Raw genomic sequence first — 23,365 nt, 5'->3', positions numbered from 1 at the left:
GTGTGGAGTGCAATAGAGATTGCGTCACTTTTGGATCTGTTAAGGCGGTATGCAAATTGGAGTGGATCTCTGGTTTATGGGATAATGGTGTTGATGTGAGCCATGACCAGCCTTTCAAAGAACTCCATGGCTACGGACGTGAGTGCTACGGGTCAGTAGTCATTTAAGCATGTTACCTTAGTGTTCTTGGGGACAGGGACTATGGTGGTCTGCTTGAAACATGGCTTTGTGAATGTTGACCTGTTTAAAGGTCTTATTCACATTGGCAGCGGAGAGCGTGATCACACAATCGTCTGGAACAGCTTATTCTCTCATGCATGTTTCAGTGTTACTTGCCTCGAAGCGAGCTTTGAAGTAATTTAGCTCATCTGGTAGGCTCGTGTCACTGTGCAGCTCTTGGGCTGGGCTTCCCTTTGTAGTCTGTAATAGTTGGCAAGCCCTGCCACATCCAATGAGCGATACCACAACGGCCCTCAAGGAACTTCACTGAACCTTACTGGACTTTATGCAAACTGGAAAACATACATCCTGAGGATGCATTTATTGTAGCTGGTGATTTTAACAAAGCCAATTTGAGGAAAAGGCTACCTAAATTCAGCATATCGACTGTAGCACTCGCGCTGGAAAAACATTGGGCCATTGTTACTATAAAAACACTGGACCATTGTTACTCTAACTCCTATAGGAAGAAACTCAAAAAGGAAGTACCCGTGCTAAGGACTATTCCACGCTGGTCTGACCAATCGGAATCCACGATTGTTTTGATCACGCGGACTGGAATATGTTCTGGGTAGCCTCAGAGAATAATATCCACGTATACGCTGATTCGGTGAGTGAGTTTTTAAGGAAGTGTATAGGAGATATTGTACCCACTGTCTATTAAAACCTACCCGAACTAGAAACCGTCGATTGAAGGAAGCATTCGCGCAAAACTGAAAGCGTGTACCATTGCATTTAACCATGGCAAGACGACTGGCAATATGGCAGCATACAAACAGAGTACCGTAATTGCTGGACTATTAAGCGCACCTGAATATAAACCGCACCCACTGAATTATTAAAAAATATGTATTTTGTACATAAATAAGCCGCACATGTCTATAAGCCGCAGGTGCCTACCGGTACATTGAAACAAATGAAATTTACACAGCCTTTAAACGAAACACGGCTTGTAACAAAAATAAATAGGCTTTAACGAAACACGGCTTGTAACAAAAATTAAAACAGTAGCCTACCAAGAAAGTCATTGGTCACTATCTTCCTCCTCCTGTGCACTGAAACCACTGAAGTCATCTCCTTCGGTGTCGGAGTTGAATAGCCTCAGAATTGCTTCATCTCTAGTCACTTTCATCCGGAGGCAAATACCCCGCTGAGCTCATGCTGCCCCTTCAACACGCAGCTGTCCAGCCTTTCGAAACCCGTTGATGACAGTGGATTTTTTGACAATGCTCCACGCTGTCAGGACCCACTGGCAGACTTGACCATAAGATGCTCTTCGGCCTGCGGCCCGTTTTAGTGAAGGATTTCTCCCCACTTGTCATCCAAGCCTCCCACTGAACGCCACCTTAAATGCACGATTTACACTGATGTCGAGTGGCTGCAAATACTTTGGGCCATCTGCTTTTCTTCCCTCTGAAAGCTTTTGTTGTCTTTCTGCACTGAGTCAGTTCCTCACGCTGCTGTTTCCAACGTCTTATCTTCGACTCATTAAGGCCAAGCTCCCATGCAGCAGCTCTATTTCCTTTTCGAACAGCCAGATTTATCGCCTTCAACTTGAAAGCTGCATCATATGCATTTCTCAGTGTCTTTGCCATGATGAGGGTGACAAAATTACTACCGTAATCAGAATGATGGGAAGTTTGAGTGCGCTCGATTTACGTCACATTATGTGACGGTGCTCAGTTTTTTGGCAGCATGAATCTTGTGAAAGCGGGAAAAATCCATAAATTAGCCGCGTCATTGTATAAACCGCAAGGTTCAAAGTGTGGGAATAAAGTAGCGGCTTATAGTCCGGAAATTACGGTAGTCATTCCCTCCGCAAGGCAATCAAACAAGCAAAATCTCAGTTTTGAGACAAAGTAGAGTTGCAATTCAATGGCTCAGACGTGAGACGGATGTGACAGGGTCAACAGACAATCATGGACTACAAAAAGAAAACCAGCCATGTCGCGGACACTGACGTCTTGCTTCCAGGACTGTGGTCTCTCCTTCTCCTTGGCCTATGTGAGTAAGACAGTTAAACGTGTTAACCCTCCAAAGGCAACCGGCCCAAACAACATCCCGAGCCGCATCCTCAGAGCATGCGCAGACCAGCTGGCTGGTGTGTTTACGGACATATTCAATCTCTCCCTATCCCAGTCTGCTGTCCCCGTAAGCTTCAAAATGGTCACCATTGTTCCTGTACCCAAGAATGCAAAAGAATGCAAAAGTAACTGCAAAAGTAACTGAACTAAATGACAATTGCTCTGTAGCACTCACTTCTGTCATCATGAAGTACTTTGAAAAACTAGTCAAAAATCATATCACCTCCACCTTACATGGTTCAATTTGCTTACCCCCCCAATAGGTCCACAGACGATGCAATCGCCATCACATTGCACACTGCCCTATCCCATCTGGACAAGAGGAATACCTATGTAAGACTGATGTTCATTGACTATAGCTCAGCATTCAACACCTTAGTACCCTACAAGCTCATCATTAAGCTTAAGGCCCTGGATCTCAACCCCGCCCTGTGCAATTGGGTCCTGGACTTCCTGACGGGCCGCCACCAGGTGGTGAAGGTAGGAAACACTGGGGCCCAACAAGGGTCCGTGCAAAGCCCCCTCCTGTACTCCCTGTTCACCCATGACTGCGTGGCCATGCATGCCTCCAACTCAATCATCAAGTTTGCAGACAACACAACAGTAGCAAGCTTGATTACCAACAATGACACAACAGCTTACAGGGAGGAGGTGAGGGCTCTCGGGGTGTGGTGTCAGGAAAATAACCTCTCACTCAAAGTCAATAAAACAAAGGAGTTCAGGAAACAGCAGAGGGAGCACATCGACGGTGGAAAGTGGTGGAAAGTTTTAAGAAGGTGGAAAGTTTTAAGTTCCTCGGCGTACATATCACTGACACACTGAAATGGTCCACATAGACAGTGTGGTGAAGAAGGCACAACAGCGCCTCTTCAACCTCAGGAGGCTGACGAAATGTGTCTTAACACCTAAACTTTTACAGATGCACAATTGAGAGCATCCTGTCGGGCTGTATCGCCGCCTGGTATGGCAACTGCACCGCCCACAACCACAGGGCTCTCCAGAGTGTGGTGCGGTCTACACAACGCATCACCGGGGGTGAACTACCTGCCCTCCAGGACACTACATCACCCGATGTCACAGGAAGGCCAAAAATATCATCAAGGACAACAACCACCCGAGCCACTGCCTGTTCACCACGTTACCATCCAGAAGGCGAGGTCAGTACAGAGGCATCAAAGCGGGGACCGAGAGACTGAAAAACAGCTTCTATCTCAAGGCCATCAGACTGTTAAACAGCCATCACTAGCACAGAGAGGCTGCTGCCTACATACAGACTTGAAATCATTGGCCAGTTTAATAAATGGAACATTAGTTACTTTAATAATGTCACTTTAATAATGTTTACATATCTTGCATTAGTCATATGTATATTCTCTATTCTATACTATATATTACTTCTTAGCCTATGCATTGCTCATCTGACATTGCTCATCCATGTGTTTTACATATTCTTATTCCGTTCCTTTACTTAGATTGTGTGTATTAGGTATTTGTTGTGGAATTGTTAGATATTACTTAGATATTGCTGCGCTGTCGGAACGAGAAGCACAAGCATTTCGCTACACTCGCAATAACATCTGCTAAACATGTGTATGTGCCAATACAATTTGATTTGATGCAGAACATTTTGTGTACAGTACAAAGTGTAATCCTATTGAAACAAGCACGCATGCTACAATAAAGTGTTATTATTAAACAAACGTTGACCTCAACTACACGAGATAACCCTACTCTTCATTAAATCCTCTTTGTCTTACATTACAGGCCATACGGTTTTGTAATACATAGTTCCAACACTGAACTAGGAGGGACTTCTAGCAACAGCAATAGAACATGCAGTTCAGGCAGTCCAGTTCTGTCAGCGGTTATGGTGATAGATGATTGGAATTGTGTTCAGATTCTTCTACACATAATAGCATTCACACTGTATTCTGAATAACCAATATGGAGGAGAATCAGATAATTAAATGATTAAAATGAAAATGCAAACAAACAACATTTCTGAAGTTTTGACATGTCTGAATTTCAAATCGCACCTGATTAGAAACAAGGCAGGAAATGCAAATAGTCTGGGTAGCCATTTGATCAGATGTTCATTGCGTGTGACTAACGAACGTATGAACGAATGCACGGATGAGAACAGATGCACAGATCCACAGTCCCCTCCCCGATTTCATCGTGGATGACAATTAACTGACAGACAAAATGTTTGGGTTATAAGCAAAATAATGTAAACAAGAACACAGAACACTTGATACGAACAAGGAATGGTGATGCTTATTTACGACTGGCCGATATAGGGCTTGTTGGTTTTCTAATTAAGTAATATTTATGCATGTGAATAAGGCCAACTGGCAGGATGTTTTAGACCTTCATGAATATTCATGAGTTATGAGGTCAGGAGCCATATATTATATGGGCGAGACAGAAAGAGGTCAGGAATGTGTATAGGCCAATAGGATGGGACCTGTGTCTGTATCATCATAAGCCTATATTGCCACAAGAGAAATGGCAATGACCATGGCATAGTCTGATATATTGTAAGTTATAAACCAGAGATGAATAATTTCCCATTTTGTGTGCTGGACTAAATGTAGGCCTACAACTGAAGTAAAAGAATGCCATACACGTACTAGTTACATCTCAATCTCTGACAGAGAACCCGTCACCGAGTAGAAGCATGTCATTCAAGCTGCAGCACCAGGGTGCCAACTTTATACAGTACATTAATCGATATCAGTCATATCTATTCTTCTTCTCTCTTCCCTCTCTTTGTCTCCTGTCTGTGTTACTATAGGAGGTAGATGTGTGTAGTTTCATTTCTCTTGGTCGCCTCCTGCATTTCGGCTTCTCTGCCATGTTTGGTTTTGGGGGGTGGACGCTGGCCCTGGCGGAAAGGCATCAATGGATACCACCTGGGCAGAAACAGGAGTTCACTGTGATCAAAACGCTAGCAAACCTCAAGTAAGTCTCTCAATAGAGCCCTAAACTCAACTCTGGACCTCGAAGCCAGTTCCACAGCATTTTCCATTGTTCCCCTCTAATCAGGGACTGATTTAGACCTGGGACATCAGGTGGGTGCAATTCATTATCAGGTAGAACAGATAACCAGCAGGCTCTGGACCTCGTAGGGTAAGAGTTGAATACACCTGCTCTAGAGGGTCACAGACACACACACACACACACACACACACAAACAGACACACACACACACACACACACACACACACACACACACACACACACACACACACACACACACACACACACACACACACACACACACACACACACACACACACACAGACACACACACACACAGAGAGAACACAAACAGACACACACACACACACAAACAAACAGACACACACACACAGACACACACACACACACACACATACACACACACAAACAGAGAGACACACACAGACACACACAGAGAGAGAGGCAAACAGACACAGACACACACACACACACACACAATACCCGTCAATTCTGGACTAAGCCTCCAGGGAAAGAGACTTGCCTGCCAGGGTTTCCTTTTGAATAGTCTCTTTATCACGCATTAATCTGTCTCTAGAGAACCATCCCTCCTCTTCTCCAATCCAGCCATCTAAAGTCTACTCTCTTCATCTTTCTCTCCCTCTCTATCTTGGTATATCTGATTACAGACCTGAAGACTGTGAATTGTCCTATCTTCCTGTGAAGAAAGTACAGACTGAAATGCTGGATCTAGTAAAATAAGTGACAGAAGTCTGTCTGATTATAAAATCTGTAGTCCAAGTTTGATCGTAATTACCTGTGTGAATTTGATTTGAAACAGGCCTCTGCAGGCTTAGTAGATCGTTGTAAGGGAACCAAAATACCTTCTATGTAGAAGAACAACCGAATAAATATGTGGGGGGAGAATTTCACAAAGAAAGACAAAAGTCAAAATGATGCATCTGAAAATATATATATATTCCTTGAAAGATGACAACGACATAGGTCAGTTTGTCATGGATGATGTTTTATCAATGTGAACTTTTCTATATCTTATCTTTTATAGTGTGACACTGTCCGTCACTGAAACCCTGTCTTCTCTAGAAGAGCAAGAGTTGTGGATGACCAACCAGGGTCTATTCCTCAACGTCAGCATCATTGCCATCCCCTGTCTCTGCTCCATGGCCCCCAGGGGTCTGGCCCCTAACACCAGGTATGTGGGTCTCTGTTAACACAATCACCTCCTGCATATGTGAGTACAATACATGCATACAAACCTGAATCCATGCCTGCATGTGCGTGAGTGCATGCGAGCCTGCATCTGTGCCTAGTAATGTATATATGCGTGTGGTTGACTGAGCATTGAGCAATGTGCATGAACTACGTCCTGGACCAGTGATAATGGCATGGGGTTACCGAGCTGCCATGCCGTGCCTTGTTATGCAGGGAAGGCCTGCTCACTCCAAGACCTCTCCTTCACGGTTGACAACTCCACGGTGTCCCACTCCCAGAGAGCAAAGCACCTTGACGTGACCCTGGCCAACACCCTGTCGTTCTCTGCAAACATCAAAGCAGTGACTCGCTTCTGCAGGGTCATGCTCTACAACATCCGTAGAGTACAACCTTAACTCACACAGGAAGCGGCGCAGATCCTAATCCAGGCACTTGTCGACTTCCGTCTGGACTACTGCAACTTGCTGTTGGCTGGGCTCCCTGCTTATGTCATCAAAACCCTGCAACTTATCAAGAAAGCTGCAGCTTGTCTGGTGTTCAACCTTCTCAAGTCCAGCCTCCATGCCCGGCCAGTTATCGCCCAGGTAGGGTGAGGAGGCCACTCCCGGTGGGGGGTCGGTACCATACATGGGACATACTAGCCAGTTCCAGGTAATCCAATGAGATTGGGATCAGTGTTTGGATCAGACTACCGAGGTCAAAGGCTTCTAACTGGACTACTGAGCGCATAAATACTCTGATTTAAGGGAGTGACAGAACTTAATTAAAGAGAATGGCAAAGCTTATTAAAGGGAGTGTCAGAGAGGGAGGACTTAAAGACAAGAGCATATGTGTGCACTGCAGGACCAGGCCTCCTAGGTGGCTCAGCCTGTGTCCCAAATGGCATCCTATTCCCTATATAGTGCACTACTATATAGTGATTTATATGGTGAATAGGGTTTCATTTTGGACACAGACCCAGTGTGAATCTGGCCACAGTAATGATAGAGCATGTAGTAGAGCAACAGGCCTCACACAGTGCAGTGGAACCACACTGCGTATTGTAGCATCACCAACCTTAACTACACAAGACAGGAACAGTAGGAGTATTTGTAAATATAGCATGGTTGATGTAGACACATTTACAATAAACACATCATGTAGTACTAATGAAGTTGGAACTAATGTATACTGCTGTCTGTTCTGTTCCTGACATTATCTATTCCTCTTCATGGTGACAAATCACGAAAAATATAGGATGTGTTGCTTAATCAACCTGCTTGGATTGAAATGGCCACAGTGATGTAGTATACTGTACATATGAACCGATTTCTCTCTCTCTCTCTCCCTCTTTCTGTGTGTGTGTGTTGTGTGTGTGTGTGTGTAAGATTGAATAATGGAAGCATGGCCTTGATCGCAGCAGGAAACACTTCCAGGTCAGAGTTCATCAAACACCTGAAGAGATACAACAGTGTAAACAATCAGGTGAGGTCACCAGGGCAGACCTTCCTTCCTTCCACACACACACACACACACACACACACACACACACACACACACACACACACACACACACACACACACACACACACACACTCCCCTCCTCATTTAGTGAGTCAGTCAGTAAACACATGTAAAGACACACACACACACACACACACACACACACACACACACACACACACACACACACACATGTAAACACACACATAAACACACGAAAACATTAAATACACATGTAAAACACACACACACACACACACACACACACACACACACATGTAAACACACACACAAACACACGAAAACATTAAATACACATGTAAACACACACACACACACACACACACACACACATGTAAACACACACATAAACACACGAAAACATTAAATACACATGTAAACACACACACACACACACACACACACACACATGTAAACACACACATAAACACACGAAAACATTAAATACACATGTAAACACACACACACACACACACACACACACACACACACACACACACATGTAAACACACACACAAACACACGAAAACATTAAATACACATGTAAACACACACACACAAACACACACAGAGAGAGAGAGAGAGAGAGAGAGAGAGGAAATCCCGCTGTCACTAATGGAGTTTGCCGCCCTGCGAGCTTAAGCGGAATTAGCATACTGTCAAGTCAAATTAATCACTGACTGTCAAATTTCCCTAAAACACTTTTCAGGCTAATACAGATTAGTCCATTTAAGAGCCCAGCAGCCCACCTGTCCTGTTTTCCATCCAACACAATCTAATCTAAGCCTGTGTGTTAACCTACATTCTAAATATACAGTTGGCTGTATACAGGGGGATGCTACTGTGTGACTGGGTAGGCAGGGATCACTCACATTGTGTGGGAGTCTACTGTACCTGAGAAGAGACATTTGATTTTTTTGTGAGTTTCAATAGAACAGGTTTCATAATGTTCAGGGTAAACAAATAGTTTGAGGGGACTTCATAACCATACTGTCCGTCCGTCCATCCTTCTTTCTGTCTGTCCTTCCGTCCTAGCAGATCTGACTAATGTTTGTGTTGTTGGGCCATTTTCCATGAAAACAAGCAGGACGTGAAAATGATCAAATGATGACTCAGACAAACGAACCAGACTCTATTTATTGTCTGACCTCTATTGAACCATTTCTAGGAAACTGAGTCTGAAGGACAACTAATGAAAAACATATTTACATCCCACAAACCTGATGGGGAGTCAGAATACATAAGCCAAACAATATGAGTTGTGGTAGGAAATGTAGACACACCTGTACTCCATGTACTCTCTGTATCATTCATCGACAAAAGATAGGCTGTGTCATTCATATGAACTACTTTCATGTTTCCACTGGCTTAACTGGTTTAAACTTTTGTCCAAGACCGGATGTAACCTTGGTGACCAGGGTCATATAACAGCGTGATTGCTGTTTAGGGAATTGTGTTGTTGGGGACATGTATTCACCCTGTGCATCATCATTGCCCCCTAGTGGTTATAGTTAGAAATGACTGAGACGATGGTATTGTTTCCTCAGCCCTTCCTTCCTCTATTCCACACTTCCCTCTCAAAGCTTGTTGGAGGTCCTAGGGAGGGGTCTTGGATCCTCCTTGTGTACAACTGGACAATAAAGTAATCTCCTCGTCCTGCTCCTCTTCCTCCCAGTTCAGTTTCTCCTTCGTGGAGACAGACACGGTGCGAGCTGTGAGGCTTCACCCCCGCTCTATCAGCACCTGCACTGATAAACCTCATATGTTAGTGGCTGGATTCAATCTGTATTGCTGAAGTTCAGAGCTGTAGCCCGGTTTAAATTTAAATGCAATGTTCCCGTGTTCGCAGAGACTGTATTGACGGTAATCGCTGCATATGTCGGCTCAATCAGAAATTACCTTTACATTTCAGTTGTGCTACAGTACTGAACTTCAGTGATACGGGTGGAATCCAGCCCTAGGGGTTGAATTCATAAAGCCTCTCAGAGTAGAAGTGCTGATCCTGAAAATGATCCTAGATCAGCAGTCCTACTCTGAGACGCTGTGTGAACACTGGCCGATATATAAGGTACAACTCTATCCTTCAGCTGGTCTAAAGCCCCATAGCACCTGTCAGATAGACCTTCAACCTGGATACGACCCCTGTCTCAAATAACATGTTACCAAAGCAGTGACCTAACGCTGCTCACTATGTATAGCCCTACCTGTAATCTAATGGTCATATGTCAGATATGGGACATTTAAAACCTCTTTAACTGATTTATTTGTTTCACCACCAGGATAGATCCTCAACTCCCGACCCTGTTTGTTTCACCACCAGGATAGATCCCCAACTCCCGACCCTGTTTGTTTCACCACCAGGATAGATCCCCAACTCCCGACCCTGTTTGTTTCACCACCAGGATAGATCCCCAACTCTTGACCCTGTTTGTTTCACCACCAGGATAGATCCCCAACTCTTGACCCTGTTTGTTTCACCACCAGGATAGATCCCCAACTCCCGACCCTGTTTGTTTCACCACCAGGATAGATCCCCAACTCTTGACCCTGTTTGTTTCACCACCAGGATAGATCCCCAACTCCCGACCCTGTTTGTTTCACCACCAGGATAGATCCCCAACTCTTGACCCTGTTTGTTTCACCAGCAGGGTACATCCTCAACTCCTGACCCTGTTTGTTTCATCAGGAGGGTACATCCTCAACTCTTGACCCTGTTTGTTTCATCAGCAGGGTACATCCTCAACTCTTGACCCTGTTTGTTTCACCAGCAGGGTACATCCTCAACTCCTGACCCTGTTTGTTTCACCAGCAGGGTACATCCTCAACTCTTGACCCTGTTTGTTTCATCAGCAGGGTACATCCTCAACTGCTGACCCTGTTTGTTTCACCAGCAGGGTACATCCTCAACTCCTAACCCTGTTTATTTCACCAGCAGGGTACATCCTCAACTCCTAACCCTGTTTGTTTCACCAGCAGGGTACATCCTCAACTCCTAACCCTGTTTGTTTCACCAGCAGGGTACATCCTCAACTCCTGACCCTGTGTGTTTCACCAGCAGGGTACATCCTCAACTCTTGACCCTGTTTGTTTCATCAGCAGGGTACATCCTCAACTCTTGACCCTGTTTGTTTCATCAGCAGGGTACATCCTCAACTCCTGACCCTGTTTGTTTCATCAGCAGGGTACATCCTCAACTCTTGACCCTGTTTGTTTCATCAGCAGGGTACATCCTCAACTCCTGACCCTGTTTGTTTCATCAGGAGGGTACATCCTCAACTCTTGACCCTGTTTGTTTCATCAGCAGGGTACATCCTCAACTCTTGACCCTGTTTGTTTCATCAGCAGGGTACATCCTCAACTCCTGACCCTGTTTGTTTCACCAGCAGGGTACATCCTCAACTCCTAACCCTGTTTGTTTCACCAGCAGGGTACATCCTCAACTCCTAACCCTGTTTGTTTCACCAGCAGGGTACATCCTCAACTCCTAACCCTGTTTGTTTCACCAGCAGGGTACATCCTCAACTCCTGACCCTGTGTGTTTCACCAGCAGGGTACATCCTCAACTCTTGACCCTGTTTGTTTCATCAGCAGGGTACATCCTCAACTCCTAACCCTGTTTGTTTCATCAGGAGGGTACATCCTCAACTCTTGACCCTGTTTGTTTCATCAGGAGGGTACATCCTCAACTCTTGACCCTGTTTGTTTCATCAGCAGGGTACATCCTCAACTCTTGACCCTGTTTGTTTCATCAGCAGGGTACATCCTCAACTCCTGACCCTGTTTGTTTCACCAGCAGGGTACATCCTCAACTCTTGACCCTGTTTGTTTCACCAGCAGGGTACATCCTCAACTCTTGACCCTGTTTGTTTCATCAGCAGGGTACATCCTCAACTCCTGACCCTGTTTGTTTCACCAGCAGGGTACATCCTCAACTCTTGACCCTGTTTGTTTCATCAGCAGGGTACATCCTCAACTCTTGACCCTGTTTGTTTCATCAGCAGGGTACATCCTCAACTCCTGACCCTGTTTGTTTCATCAGCAGGGTACATCCTCAACTCTTGACCCTGTTTATTTCATCAGCAGGGTACATCCTCAACTCCTGACCCTGTTTGTTTCATCAGGAGGGTACATCCTCAACTCTTGACCCTGTTTATTTCATCAGCAGGGTACATCCTCAACTCCTGACCCTGTTTGTTTCATCAGGAGGGTACATCCTCAACTCTTGACCCTGTTTGTTTCATCAGCAGGGTACATCCTCAACTCTTGACCCTGTTTGTTTCATCAGCAGGGTACATCCTCAACTCCTGACCCTGTTTGTTTCACCAGCAGGGTACATCCTCAACTCCTAACCCTGTTTGTTTCACCAGCAGGGTACATCCTCAACTCCTAACCCTGTTTGTTTCACCAGCAGGGTACATCCTCAACTCCTAACCCTGTTTGTTTCACCAGCAGGGTACATCCTCAACTCCTAACCCTGTTTGTTTCACCAGCAGGGTACATCCTCAACTCCTGACCCTGTTTGGAGTGGACATCGAGGAGGCAGAGGAGGCACACATCAAGTGCAGCTGCATTTAACACTGTCTGTAGAGTGGATTTGATACCATTTAAAACTGTCTAAAGGGTGGAGGAGTCTTTACACATATCAACCTGCACTGCCACTGAATGTAACACACAGGATTTCCTACTGTACTCTAGAAGAAACAGTCTTCAGTTTACAGACTGCCTACAGTTAAAACAGTCTACAAGAGAGGAGTCTATAGACACAACCTAAAACGGTCTCCATGTAGAGTTGATCTATTATGCAGAACCTCAGGTTGCACTGCCACTGAATGTTACCGACAGGCATGACTACTGTACGACACTGTGAATGTTAGACATCAAATAACCAATGACAGACAGACAAATTAAATAGAAACAGTTCATTTTTACACGCCACACACTTATTTATTAAAAAAAATAATAATAATTTCATTTTATTGAAATTCAAATTGGAATGTGCCCCCTTTATTTTTGTCATAACTGACAACTTGGTCAGGAAAGGTTGGCTCCCTGAATTAACTGTCCTGAACCTTAAAATACAAGCAGTAAAAACATGTTACTAATCCTCATTCAACAACAAAACATCATCATCATCAAGGCACACCACATCTCCTAAACCTGAATGTTCCAATCCCTTACAGCTACAGTAAGAACACAATCCACTGATTCCAAAGATTCCAACAGAGAATCCAAAGGGATGAAAATGTAAAAATGGGAAGGCCAGTGTTCTGTGTGTTTCATTTAAGACCTGGCATGTCTCCTATGCCTTGAGGAACATTTCCGAGTCACTGAAGAACCAGCTTTTACATTTTTTTTGTTCTGACTGCATTGAAAACTTCTGCTGGCATGGTGTACGAGCAACGAGCTCTCACAGTCTCACTGCAGAATCAGATGTTCATCTGTTCTGCAAATGTCAAATTTAGAAGTTGCTCATAACATCAAATTTAGAAGTTGCTCATAACATCCAATATCAAAGTTACTCCAACATCACATTTCAAAGTCGCTCCAAAATTCACATTTCAAAGTCGCTCCAAAAATCACATTTCAAAGTTGCTCCAAACCTCGCATTTAAAAGTGTTTTGTTGCTCCAGCTGCTCTGTATCGTTCCATGTCTCCAAACGTCAAATTTCGAAGTTATGGTCCGAATGGTTAAGGAAATGGTTAAGATTAAGTTTAGGCACTCCTTCCAAATGGTTAGGTAAGGGTTAATGTTTGGGATAGGGTAAAACAATTATAAAAAGGCATTTCTTGACATCCTCTGGACATAGATAAATGTCCAATTTCGACGTCAATCTTGAACGACCTGACTGGTATGAGTTGCTCACACACACTTTGTTGTTCCCCTCTAATCAGGTGCTGATTTAGACCTGGGACATCAGGTGGGTGCAATTCATTATCAGGTAGAACAGATAACCAGCAGGCTCTGGACCTCGTAGGGTAAGAGTTGAATACACCTGCTCTAGAGAGTCACACACACACACACACACACACACACACACACACACACACACACACACACACACACACACACACACACACACACACACACACACACACACACACACACACACACACACAGGGTACTGTCCCCTTGAGGAGTGTGTCATTTATGTGTCATTCAGTGAGTTGAGTGACACCCAACAACAGCCCCTTTTTTTCACAGATGACACTACACTGTCCTCCTCATCCTTCTGTTGTCTTCAGTTCTATACTACATAAATAAGCTTAAACGTCTGTCCCATCCACTTCTACATATATACACATCTATTGATGATATAGATTTGACATATAGATGTGTATATATCGATATACACTCAACGGCCAGTTTATTAGTTACACCCATCTAGTACCGGGTCGGACCTCACTTTGCCTCCAGACACACCTGAATTCTTTGGGGCATGGAAACGTTGCTCAATTGGTATCAAGGAACCTAAAGTGTGCCAGGAAAACATTTCCATCACCATTACACCACCGCCACCAGCCTGTACCGTTGACACAAGGCAGGAGGAGGCAATGGATTCATGCTGCTTATGCCAAATCCTGACTCTGCCATCAGCATGATGTAACAGGAACCGGGATTCGTCGGACCAGGCAATGTTTTTCCACTCATCAGTTGTCCAGTGTTGGTGATCGCGTACCCACTGGAGCCACTTGTTCTTGTTTTTAGCTGATAGGAGTGGAACCCGGTATGGTGGTCTGCTGCAATAGCCCATCCGTGACAATGTTCTGAGATGCTGTTGTACTTCGTCATTATTTGCTTGTTTGTGGCCCACCTCTTAGCTTGCACGATTCTTGCTATTCTCCTTCGACCTCTCATCAACGAGCTGTTTTGTCCACAGGACTGCTGCTGACTGGAGGTTTTTTGTTTGTCTCACCATTCTCGTTAAATCCTAGACACTGTTGTGCGTGAAAAGCCCAGGATGCCGGCCGTTTCTGAGACACTGCAACTGTTGCGCCTGGCACCGACGATCATGCCATGCTCAAAGTCGCTTAGGTCACTCATTTTGCGCATTCTAATGTTCAATCGAAGAGTTACTGAATGCCTTGATGCCGGTCTGCCTACTTTACAGTGGGGCAAAAAAGTATTTAGTCAGCCACCAATTGTGCAAGTTCTCCCACTTAAAAAGATGAGAGAGGCCTGTAACTTTCATCATAGGTACACTTCAACTATGACAGACAAAATGAGAAAGATAAAATCCAGCAAATCACATTGTAGGATTTTTAATGAATTTATTTAAAAATTATGGTGGAAAATAAGTATTTGGTCAATAACAAAAGTTTATCTCAATACTTTGTTATATACCCTTTGTTGGCCATGACAGAGGTCAAACGTTTTCTGTAAGTCTTCACAAGGTTTTCACACACTGTTGCTGGTATTTTGGCCCATTCCTCCATGCAGATCTCCTCTAGAGCAGTGATGTTTTGGGGCTGTTGCTGGGCAACACGGATTTTCAACTCCCTCCAAAGATTTTCTATGGGGTTGAGATCTGGAGACTGGCTAGGCCACTCCAGGACCTTGAAATGCTTCTTACGAAGCCACTCCTTCGTTGCCCGGGCGGTGTGTTTGGGATCATTGTCATGTTGAAAGACCCAGCCACGTTTCATCTTCAATGCCCTTGCTGATGGAAGGAGGTTCACTCAAAATCTCACGATACATGGCCCCATTCATTCTTTCCTTTACACGGATCAGTCGTCCTGGTCCCTTTGCAGAAAAACAGCCCCAAAGCATGATGTTTCCACCCCCATGCTTCACAGTAGGTATGGTGTTCTTTGTATGCAACTCAGCATTCTTTGTCCTCCAAACACGACGAGTTGAGTTTTTACCAAAAAGTTATATTTTGGTTTCATCTGACCATATGACATTCTCCCAATCTTCTTCTGGATCATCCAAATGCTCTCTAGCAAACTTCAGACGGGCATGGACATGTACTGGCTTAAGCAGGGGGACACGTCTGGCACTGCAGAATTTGAGTCCCTGGCGGCGTAGTGTGTTACTGATGGTAGGCTTTGTTACTTTGGTCCCAGCTCTCTGCAGGTCATTCACTAGGTCCCCACGTATGGTTCTGGGATTTTTGCTCACCGTTCTTGTGATCATTTTGACCCCACGGGGTGAGATCTTGCGTGGAGCCCCAGATCGAGGGAGATTATCAGTGGTCTTGTATGTCTTCCATTTCCTAATAATTGCTCCCACAGTTGATTTCTTCAAACCAAGCTGCTTACCTATTGCAGGTTCAGTCTTCCCAGCCTGGTGCAGGTCTACATTTTTGTTTCTGGTGTCCTTTGACAGCTCTTTGGTCTTGGCCATAGTGGAGTTTGGAGTGTGACTGTTTGAGGTTGTGGACAGGTGTCTTTTATACTGATAACAAGTTCAAACAGGTGCCATTAATACAGGTAACGAATGGAGGACAGAAGAGCCTCTTAAAGAAGAAGTTACAGGTCTGTGAGAGACAGAAATCTTGCTTGTTTGTAGGTGACCAAATACTTATTTTCCACCTTAATTTGGAAATAAATTCATAAAAAATCCTACAATGTGATCTTCTGGATTTATTTTCTAATTTTGACTGTCATAGTTGAAGTGTACCTATGATGAAAATTACAGGCCTCTCTCATCTTTTTAAGTGGGAGAACATGCACAATTGGTGGCTGACTAAATACTTTTTTGCCCCACTGTATATAGCAAGCCACGTGACTCACTGTCTGTAGGAGTGAACCATTTTCGTGAACAAGGTGTTGTACCTAATAAACTGGCCATTGAGTGTATACAGATGACGTTCCTATGCATAAAGAAAAGCTTCAGCAGTGCATTCATAAATGTTTCGTACCTCGACCCAATCCAAGTAGTCAGGTCTGTGAGACTTGGGCCATGTTCATTAGGGCAGACTGTGGCAAAATGTTTTGCAATGGAAAATGAGCAGTCCTCAATTAATGGACAGGTACAGATAGTGCCTTCTTGTTTCGGTTTGTGCTTATTTATCAAGTTCTGTTTTCACTTCCTGAGATCTTGGTAGGAAATCAAAATAGGAATGATAAGCCTATTTCAATGAGATCATGTAGCCCATGTGCTAATGTACATAATCCATGTTCTAATGTACATAGTCCATGTTCTAATGTACATGACATGTTCTAATGTACATAGTCCATGTTCTAATGTACAAGACATGTTCTAATGTACCTAGTCCATGTTCTAATGTACATTACATGTTCTAATGTACATTGTCCATGTTCTAATGTACATGACATGTTCTAATGTACATAGTCCATGTTCTAATGTACATGACATGTTCTAATGTACATGACATGTTCTAATGTACATAGTCCATGTTCTAATGTACATGACATGTTGACATGTTCTAATGTACATAGTCCATGTTCTAATGTACATAGTCCATGTTCTAATGTACATTACATGTTCTAACATACATTCAATGTAAACACTCCAATGTGTTATAGTCTCACTGCACCAGACCCAGAGGTAAAGTGTAATATAGTTGTCCCGCTGACAACACATTTTAAACTTACACTTCGTCAGCCTTTTCCTCTTGCATGTTTTAGGGAAATGACATTTTTTCTTTCCTTGTCATTCTGAGCCATCACAATTTGAATGGTCCAGCAGTTCTTTCCCTTGGGTTTGGATGATCTCAGTCAAAATGTGCCTCTTAGTCCATGTTGTAGTATAGAACCATTCTGTATTAGGACACAGTCACTCTGTCTTGATCTCAATCTTAGGATCTACTCTCAGTCTTAGTCAAATGTTTTGGTACATAGTCCCAGCTATCCCTCCTGATCTCATCCTCCTTCTTAAACTGCCTTTTAAAGAAACCAGCCTGAGAAGGAAAAAGAACAGGGTTCAGGTTCAGATTACAGTATATACATTGATATACAGCCACCATCTATAAATCTAGTACTTCAAATTATGCATTTTAAGAAAAGGAAGCAGGAGAAGAAGACTGTGACTGGTTTGCATTTTGTAGTGTGTTTGCATCCTGTCTTGTGTGTGATATAAGGGAGTAGTACTGACCTTCCAGAGGGCGAAGATGAGCAGGGCCAGGATCAGGAGTCCCACCAGTAGACTCACTACAATGATAAACACCTCCACTGCTGCCTGAGGCTTCTGGCTGAAGTGGGCCTCCAACACAACCTGAGACAAGGAATGAAACACAACACTATTACAGAACTCGTATAATATTTATATGACGTGCAACAGCATACCAGGTTTTTTACATAGGGCTGTCATTACCGGCGCTGTCCTATGGATACCAGTGTTTATACAGTTTGAAACTCAACAGAGGTACTCGAGGTTACAGAGCTATCCTGACACCTCCTCACTCTACCAGGACATGGACTTGAGTGACCTCAATTGTGGAAAAGGGACATAGTATGTAAGTCATAATAAGTGTATTCTCCATTAGACTGCTGTATGAGATTAACTTTTTACCTGAGCGATAGGGATCTTCTGTAGGATGATGGTTTGAGGGTCCTCCCTTGGTGATGTGATGATGCCAGTACTCTCCATCAGCATCACTCCATGACGTCCCTAAGAAGAGAGGAAGGAAATCAATTTGAGTAGACAATAGAAATAGAATGACTAGAAAGGGGGAGGGGCACAGACCATCCCGTACACACACTATACACACACCGGTACATTTATGAGACTGAGACTTTGGCCATGTAATGAGATGTGCAAGGGCACGTGTAACATAAAGTGAAGTGTTTACAGGTGAGAGCTGTAGAACGGTAGGATTCAGCTTCACTTCCATGTGAATGGTGGCTTCTTTCCCAATGTCCATATCTCCTAGTCTACACTCCAGAGTCAGGCACAGGTCATCACCATAGGCACAGAACTATGGAGAGAAAGGTTATATTTTATTTGCCATGTGTAATGGATACATTGGAAATCTAACACATCCAAAAGCTCTGACAATAAAAAACGGCAGGAAATATGCAAACATACAACAATCAGCAATAACATGTTAATGCTGAAATAAGGACAAAGGGCACAACAAAATGAGTGGTATAGATAACTATATATCAGAAGGGAGGAGGAGGTAGGGGGTGATATTTACCATTTTGCGTTTGCTGGTTTTGGAGAAGAAGAAGACCAGTTCTTTGATGAAAGAGGACTGTGGCACCTCACAGTCATCCTCCACCGCAATGGAGTCGTTTCGAATGGAGCATTCTCCAAGAGACGTCTGGCAGATGGAAAAGAAAACAAGTTAAACATTCATTCATGTATGCCTATATCACAATGCAAACATGCACATATTAAGTAGAATAATAGAAAAGTTTAATAACAGAAAAATATAATAATATAACAATAATCTAGATGAACGTTTAAAAATAGACAAATGACAAGTTATGAATATTCCCAAACTTACATGGAAGTCTGTGACGTGGAGTAATCTGTATGGATATGGTGACAGGATCTTGGGAATATCAATCTCCACTATCGTGTTGAGAGATTTGCTTGGACCAATATTGACAACCTATCAAGTGGAGGAAAGTACACAGGTCAGTATAAACACATTAATTCATTTGAAAGCTCCAACTAAGCTCTAGTGAGTCTATCAGTCTCTCATAAGTGTGTTCTATACTGTGCATACCTTGTAAGTGTAGTTGAATGTCTCTGTGTAGCAATCAACTGGAATAGGTGCCTGGTCACCAAATACAAAGGATGTTGGAGTCATAAACCTGCAAGGGAGAGCAGTGATTATCTTATGAAGTGCAATAAGATGTATTTAAATATATACTGCCAATGCTGAGCAAAGAACTGTCTTTGTTACTGTAAAATCAGGGGTCGACAAAAGGCGGCCAGCGAGCCAAAACCGGCCCTCAAGTGTTTGTTTTGGTACCCCACATTTTTTTGCAAAAGTTGTTTTTGGTCAAAAACACTGCAAAATCACCAGGAATTCAGCAAAAAAAAGTTTAATTTAGGAAATCTGTTCCTAAGTATTCCCACAAAAAAAATAGATATTTGATCGTGTGTCAATGTAATGAAGTAATTTTATTAATTATGTTATTTTCAAATTCAATCTCTTTTTTTGGCTTAGTTGTGGTCAGTTTGGTGTGTACAAATGATTATAATTATGTTCCGGCCCCAGACCATCCGCTTTGCCTACCACTGCTGTAAATCGGTGTCTTACCCATGAATGTTGACATCTACTCCATATCTCAGTGGTAACATCAGAGTGGCAGAGTTGTCATGCAGAAGATCCTCGTTTTCATAATTGTCACTGGAAAATACACAATGTAAGATAAAAAAAAATCTATTTTGATGACATTTTATAGTGATGCAGGCCTAATAACATAGCTCATGCCATTATACTGTTAAAGGACTCAAAACCAAAGAATTTCTAAAACATAAGACTTTGCAGAACTTCAAATTCCTAGTATTGCTCACAGTGAGGAGCATTACATGACACCTAGATTCAATCAGATCAAGCGTTAACCGGCGATCGCCATCACCCCCATAGATGATGTTTTGGCGATGTCGGAGGTGGAACTGCGTTGGAGCTATCAAATTGGTGATAGCTCCAACGAGCCTAATTGATCATTGTCATGAAGTCACACCCGCCCTACTGGCGTTCAGAACGAGAAAGTGTAGGCTATATAGCATTAATGACGAGCCTAATTGAGATGTATATTATATCTCATATTCCAGTGTTCCAACTTCTAAACAAGGCTGCATGGCATTTCTCTTAATGCAACTCCGTGCAGCCAAGGGCAATGTCTGCTTTAGGTATAATGCTGGGAGCTGCTTGTGGATTTGACAGCTCTAACGCAGTTGTTCAGGGGCAGAATGACAGATTTTTACTTTGTCAGCTCGGGAATTGGATCCAGCGATCTTTCGGTTACTGGCCCAATGCTCTAACCACTAGGATACCTGTCACCCCAATGTATGAAGGAAGACAGGTCTTAGAAACGTCACATTTATAGGCTTTGAACAAAACTCCAGTTAAGTTCAAGCATGGAATGTTCTAGAGTGTTCTGGAATGGCCAAACATTCCAAAGCCATTATTTACCCAAAAAAACAAAACACAGACCGCAAGGAGAATTTCTTAACCACACAATCAAACAACTATGGGACAGAACCCAAAAGAGGGAACCTGCAGCACCCTCTGATTTGAATGATTCAGCTAACTGAGACTTTGTGTTTCCTGTTCCCCTAACAACCGAACAAACACATAGACTACCTTTGTGTTTCCTGTTCCCCTAACAACCGAACAAACACATAGACTACATCATGTCTCACTGGGCTGTTTTACGATTCTCCGTTTGCCTGTTCGGTTTAATAAGGCTGGTCAGCAGCAAGACGTCACCGACGTTGTAGCAAGACGTCAGTTTCAAAAACATGTCATTCGATTAACAGGAGGCTGCTGAGGGGAGGGCAGCTCATTATAATGGCTTGAATGGAGTAAATGGAATGGTATCAAACACATGGAAACCACGCATTTGATGAGTTCGATACCATTCTATTTAATTCAGTTCCAGCCATTTCTATGAGCCTGTCCTCTCTAATATGGGTGTCACCGGCCTCCTGTGATTAGATTATTTCATGTATTTCGGAGAGAAAATGTGTTCGGGGGTTAGGGGATCGGATCTTAGGTCAGAAGTAGTGTAAGCACATCCAGTTACTTACAAAAATCATGAAAGAAAGATACTGACAAAGACCTTTGGGTTGAAACATTGCACTCGATAACACTGTCATTCAACAAAGTTGGGCCTGTACTTACCCACTAGCGTTGATGGAGATGCTAACGTCACCAACACTACTACTCTGGTTCACATCCAACAGAAAACTGATATTGACCTGCAGAAAATATGGAAAGTCTCATTAGTTACCAAGCAAGACAACAGCATTAGTTGTGGAAAATAAGACACAGCAGGAACATTGACACCTAACTAAATAAATTGGTCTGAGTAATTAGTTCAAATTAGTCTTCAGCTGATGGTGTTTCCAACAAGCAGTGAGAACACTCAGATCCAGTTTAATGAAGTAACTTTGGTGTAAGGTTAGAGTAAGGTTGGAGAAATGTTGGAGTCAGGTTGAGTATGAAGCCAACCTTGGCCCCAGAGCTGAGGTATAGGTTTCCCACACTGCAATCCACTCCTACTATTGTCTTGTTCTCCTCTGAAATGTCACAGCTCACAAACTTCTCCTCCTGAAAACAATAACAGATAGATGATGGGATTGTGTGAGTTACTTATTGCAATCCAAGAGGGCACAGATTCTTCTGCTTTCTCACAGAGTTGTGTGTGTTTCTTGAACTGTCCATGCAACAACATCTAAATTTCATTGGTGATCATGTGAGAATTTGAAAAACTTTGGGTAATCAATACATACATCAGTCAAACACTTACTGCGTCAAGCACTTTGATGTAGTGCAGGTTACTGGGGAATCGGAGCTGGAGTCTGGGGAGGAATGCATCATCTCCCGTGTTCACCAGGGTTGTGTTCAACATGATGGTCTTCCCATTGCCAAGTGCAAAGTATGGCATGTTGTTGTGTCTCCTGCAATAATAACAGTCTTATTATAAACTGGGTGGTTTGAGCCCTGAATGCTGATTGGCTGAACGCCGTGGTATATTACATTGGTAACCAGTTTATAATAGCAATAAGGCACCTTGGAGGATTGTGGTATATAGCCAATATACCACGGCTAATGGCTGTTTCCAGGCACTGTGCATTGCATTGTGCATATGAACAGCCCCTAGCCGTGGTATATTGGTCATATACCACACCTCCTCGGGCCTTATTGCATAAGTATAAAACTGAAAGTCTCTTTCCTTATACCTGTGACTAGCAGACATCTGTGCTAAAACCACAATAAATTATACCCTCTCGTGTAGGCAATTATTGCCTTAATTCAATTGACTTTAGTCATACAACAAAACATATAATTTCATACTTCATTAGACTTGAGTCAAATAACTTTTTTTACAGTGCCAGCTTCATGGTTTCAGAGGAGACCAACAGACTAAACAGTGACAGAAATAGTAACAACAGAAGAAAAAAAACATGTCCCAAATGGCTCTATGGGTCCTGGTCAAAAGTAGTGCACTACATACTGTAGGGAATAGGGTGCTATCTGGGACGTGCTGGTTTCCTGGCTTTTAGGGAATTAGTAATTACACCTTAGGGAGAGGAACTGAACTGAGTTGGCACTGAGACTAGGGCTGCATCCCAAATTGCACAATATACCCTACATAGTGCATTACTTTTGACCAGGACCTACAGTATAGGGGGTGGTTTCCTTGACACCACCAGCACTGAGGGCCTCAGAAGCCTGCACACAACCACACACCCA

The 23,365-nt window shown here is 43.3% G+C and overlaps 1 protein-coding gene and 1 pseudogene across 1 annotated transcript in view; one reads left to right on the top strand and one right to left on the bottom strand.

The window, feature by feature from the left end:
• The window catches only part of LOC115116434 (ceramide kinase-like protein), a 63,012-nt pseudogene extending 50,416 nt beyond the window's left edge, over window positions 1-12,596 (top strand).
• A 343-nt stretch (window positions 12,597-12,939) lies between these two features.
• The window catches only part of LOC115111418 (integrin alpha-4-like), a 32,334-nt gene continuing 21,908 nt past the window's right edge, over window positions 12,940-23,365 (bottom strand). The window contains exons 18-28 of the mRNA XM_065013737.1: window positions 22,419-22,569; window positions 22,121-22,219; window positions 21,791-21,867; window positions 20,201-20,290; window positions 19,661-19,748; window positions 19,436-19,543; window positions 19,124-19,249; window positions 18,776-18,901; window positions 18,496-18,594; window positions 18,079-18,198; window positions 12,940-17,884 (exon numbers count right to left, since the gene is read on the bottom strand). Coding sequence (XP_064869809.1) covers window positions 17,783-17,884; window positions 18,079-18,198; window positions 18,496-18,594; window positions 18,776-18,901; window positions 19,124-19,249; window positions 19,436-19,543; window positions 19,661-19,748; window positions 20,201-20,290; window positions 21,791-21,867; window positions 22,121-22,219; window positions 22,419-22,569 — 1,186 coding nt within the window. The 3' untranslated portion in view covers window positions 12,940-17,782. The remainder of the gene's footprint in view (window positions 17,885-18,078; window positions 18,199-18,495; window positions 18,595-18,775; window positions 18,902-19,123; window positions 19,250-19,435; window positions 19,544-19,660; window positions 19,749-20,200; window positions 20,291-21,790; window positions 21,868-22,120; window positions 22,220-22,418; window positions 22,570-23,365) is intronic.

The sequence above is a fragment of the Oncorhynchus nerka genome, linkage group LG3 (genome assembly GCF_034236695.1).
Source record: "Oncorhynchus nerka isolate Pitt River linkage group LG3, Oner_Uvic_2.0, whole genome shotgun sequence".
Lineage (NCBI taxonomy): Eukaryota > Metazoa > Chordata > Actinopteri > Salmoniformes > Salmonidae > Oncorhynchus > Oncorhynchus nerka.
This window is presented reverse-complemented; position numbering and strand designations above follow the sequence as displayed.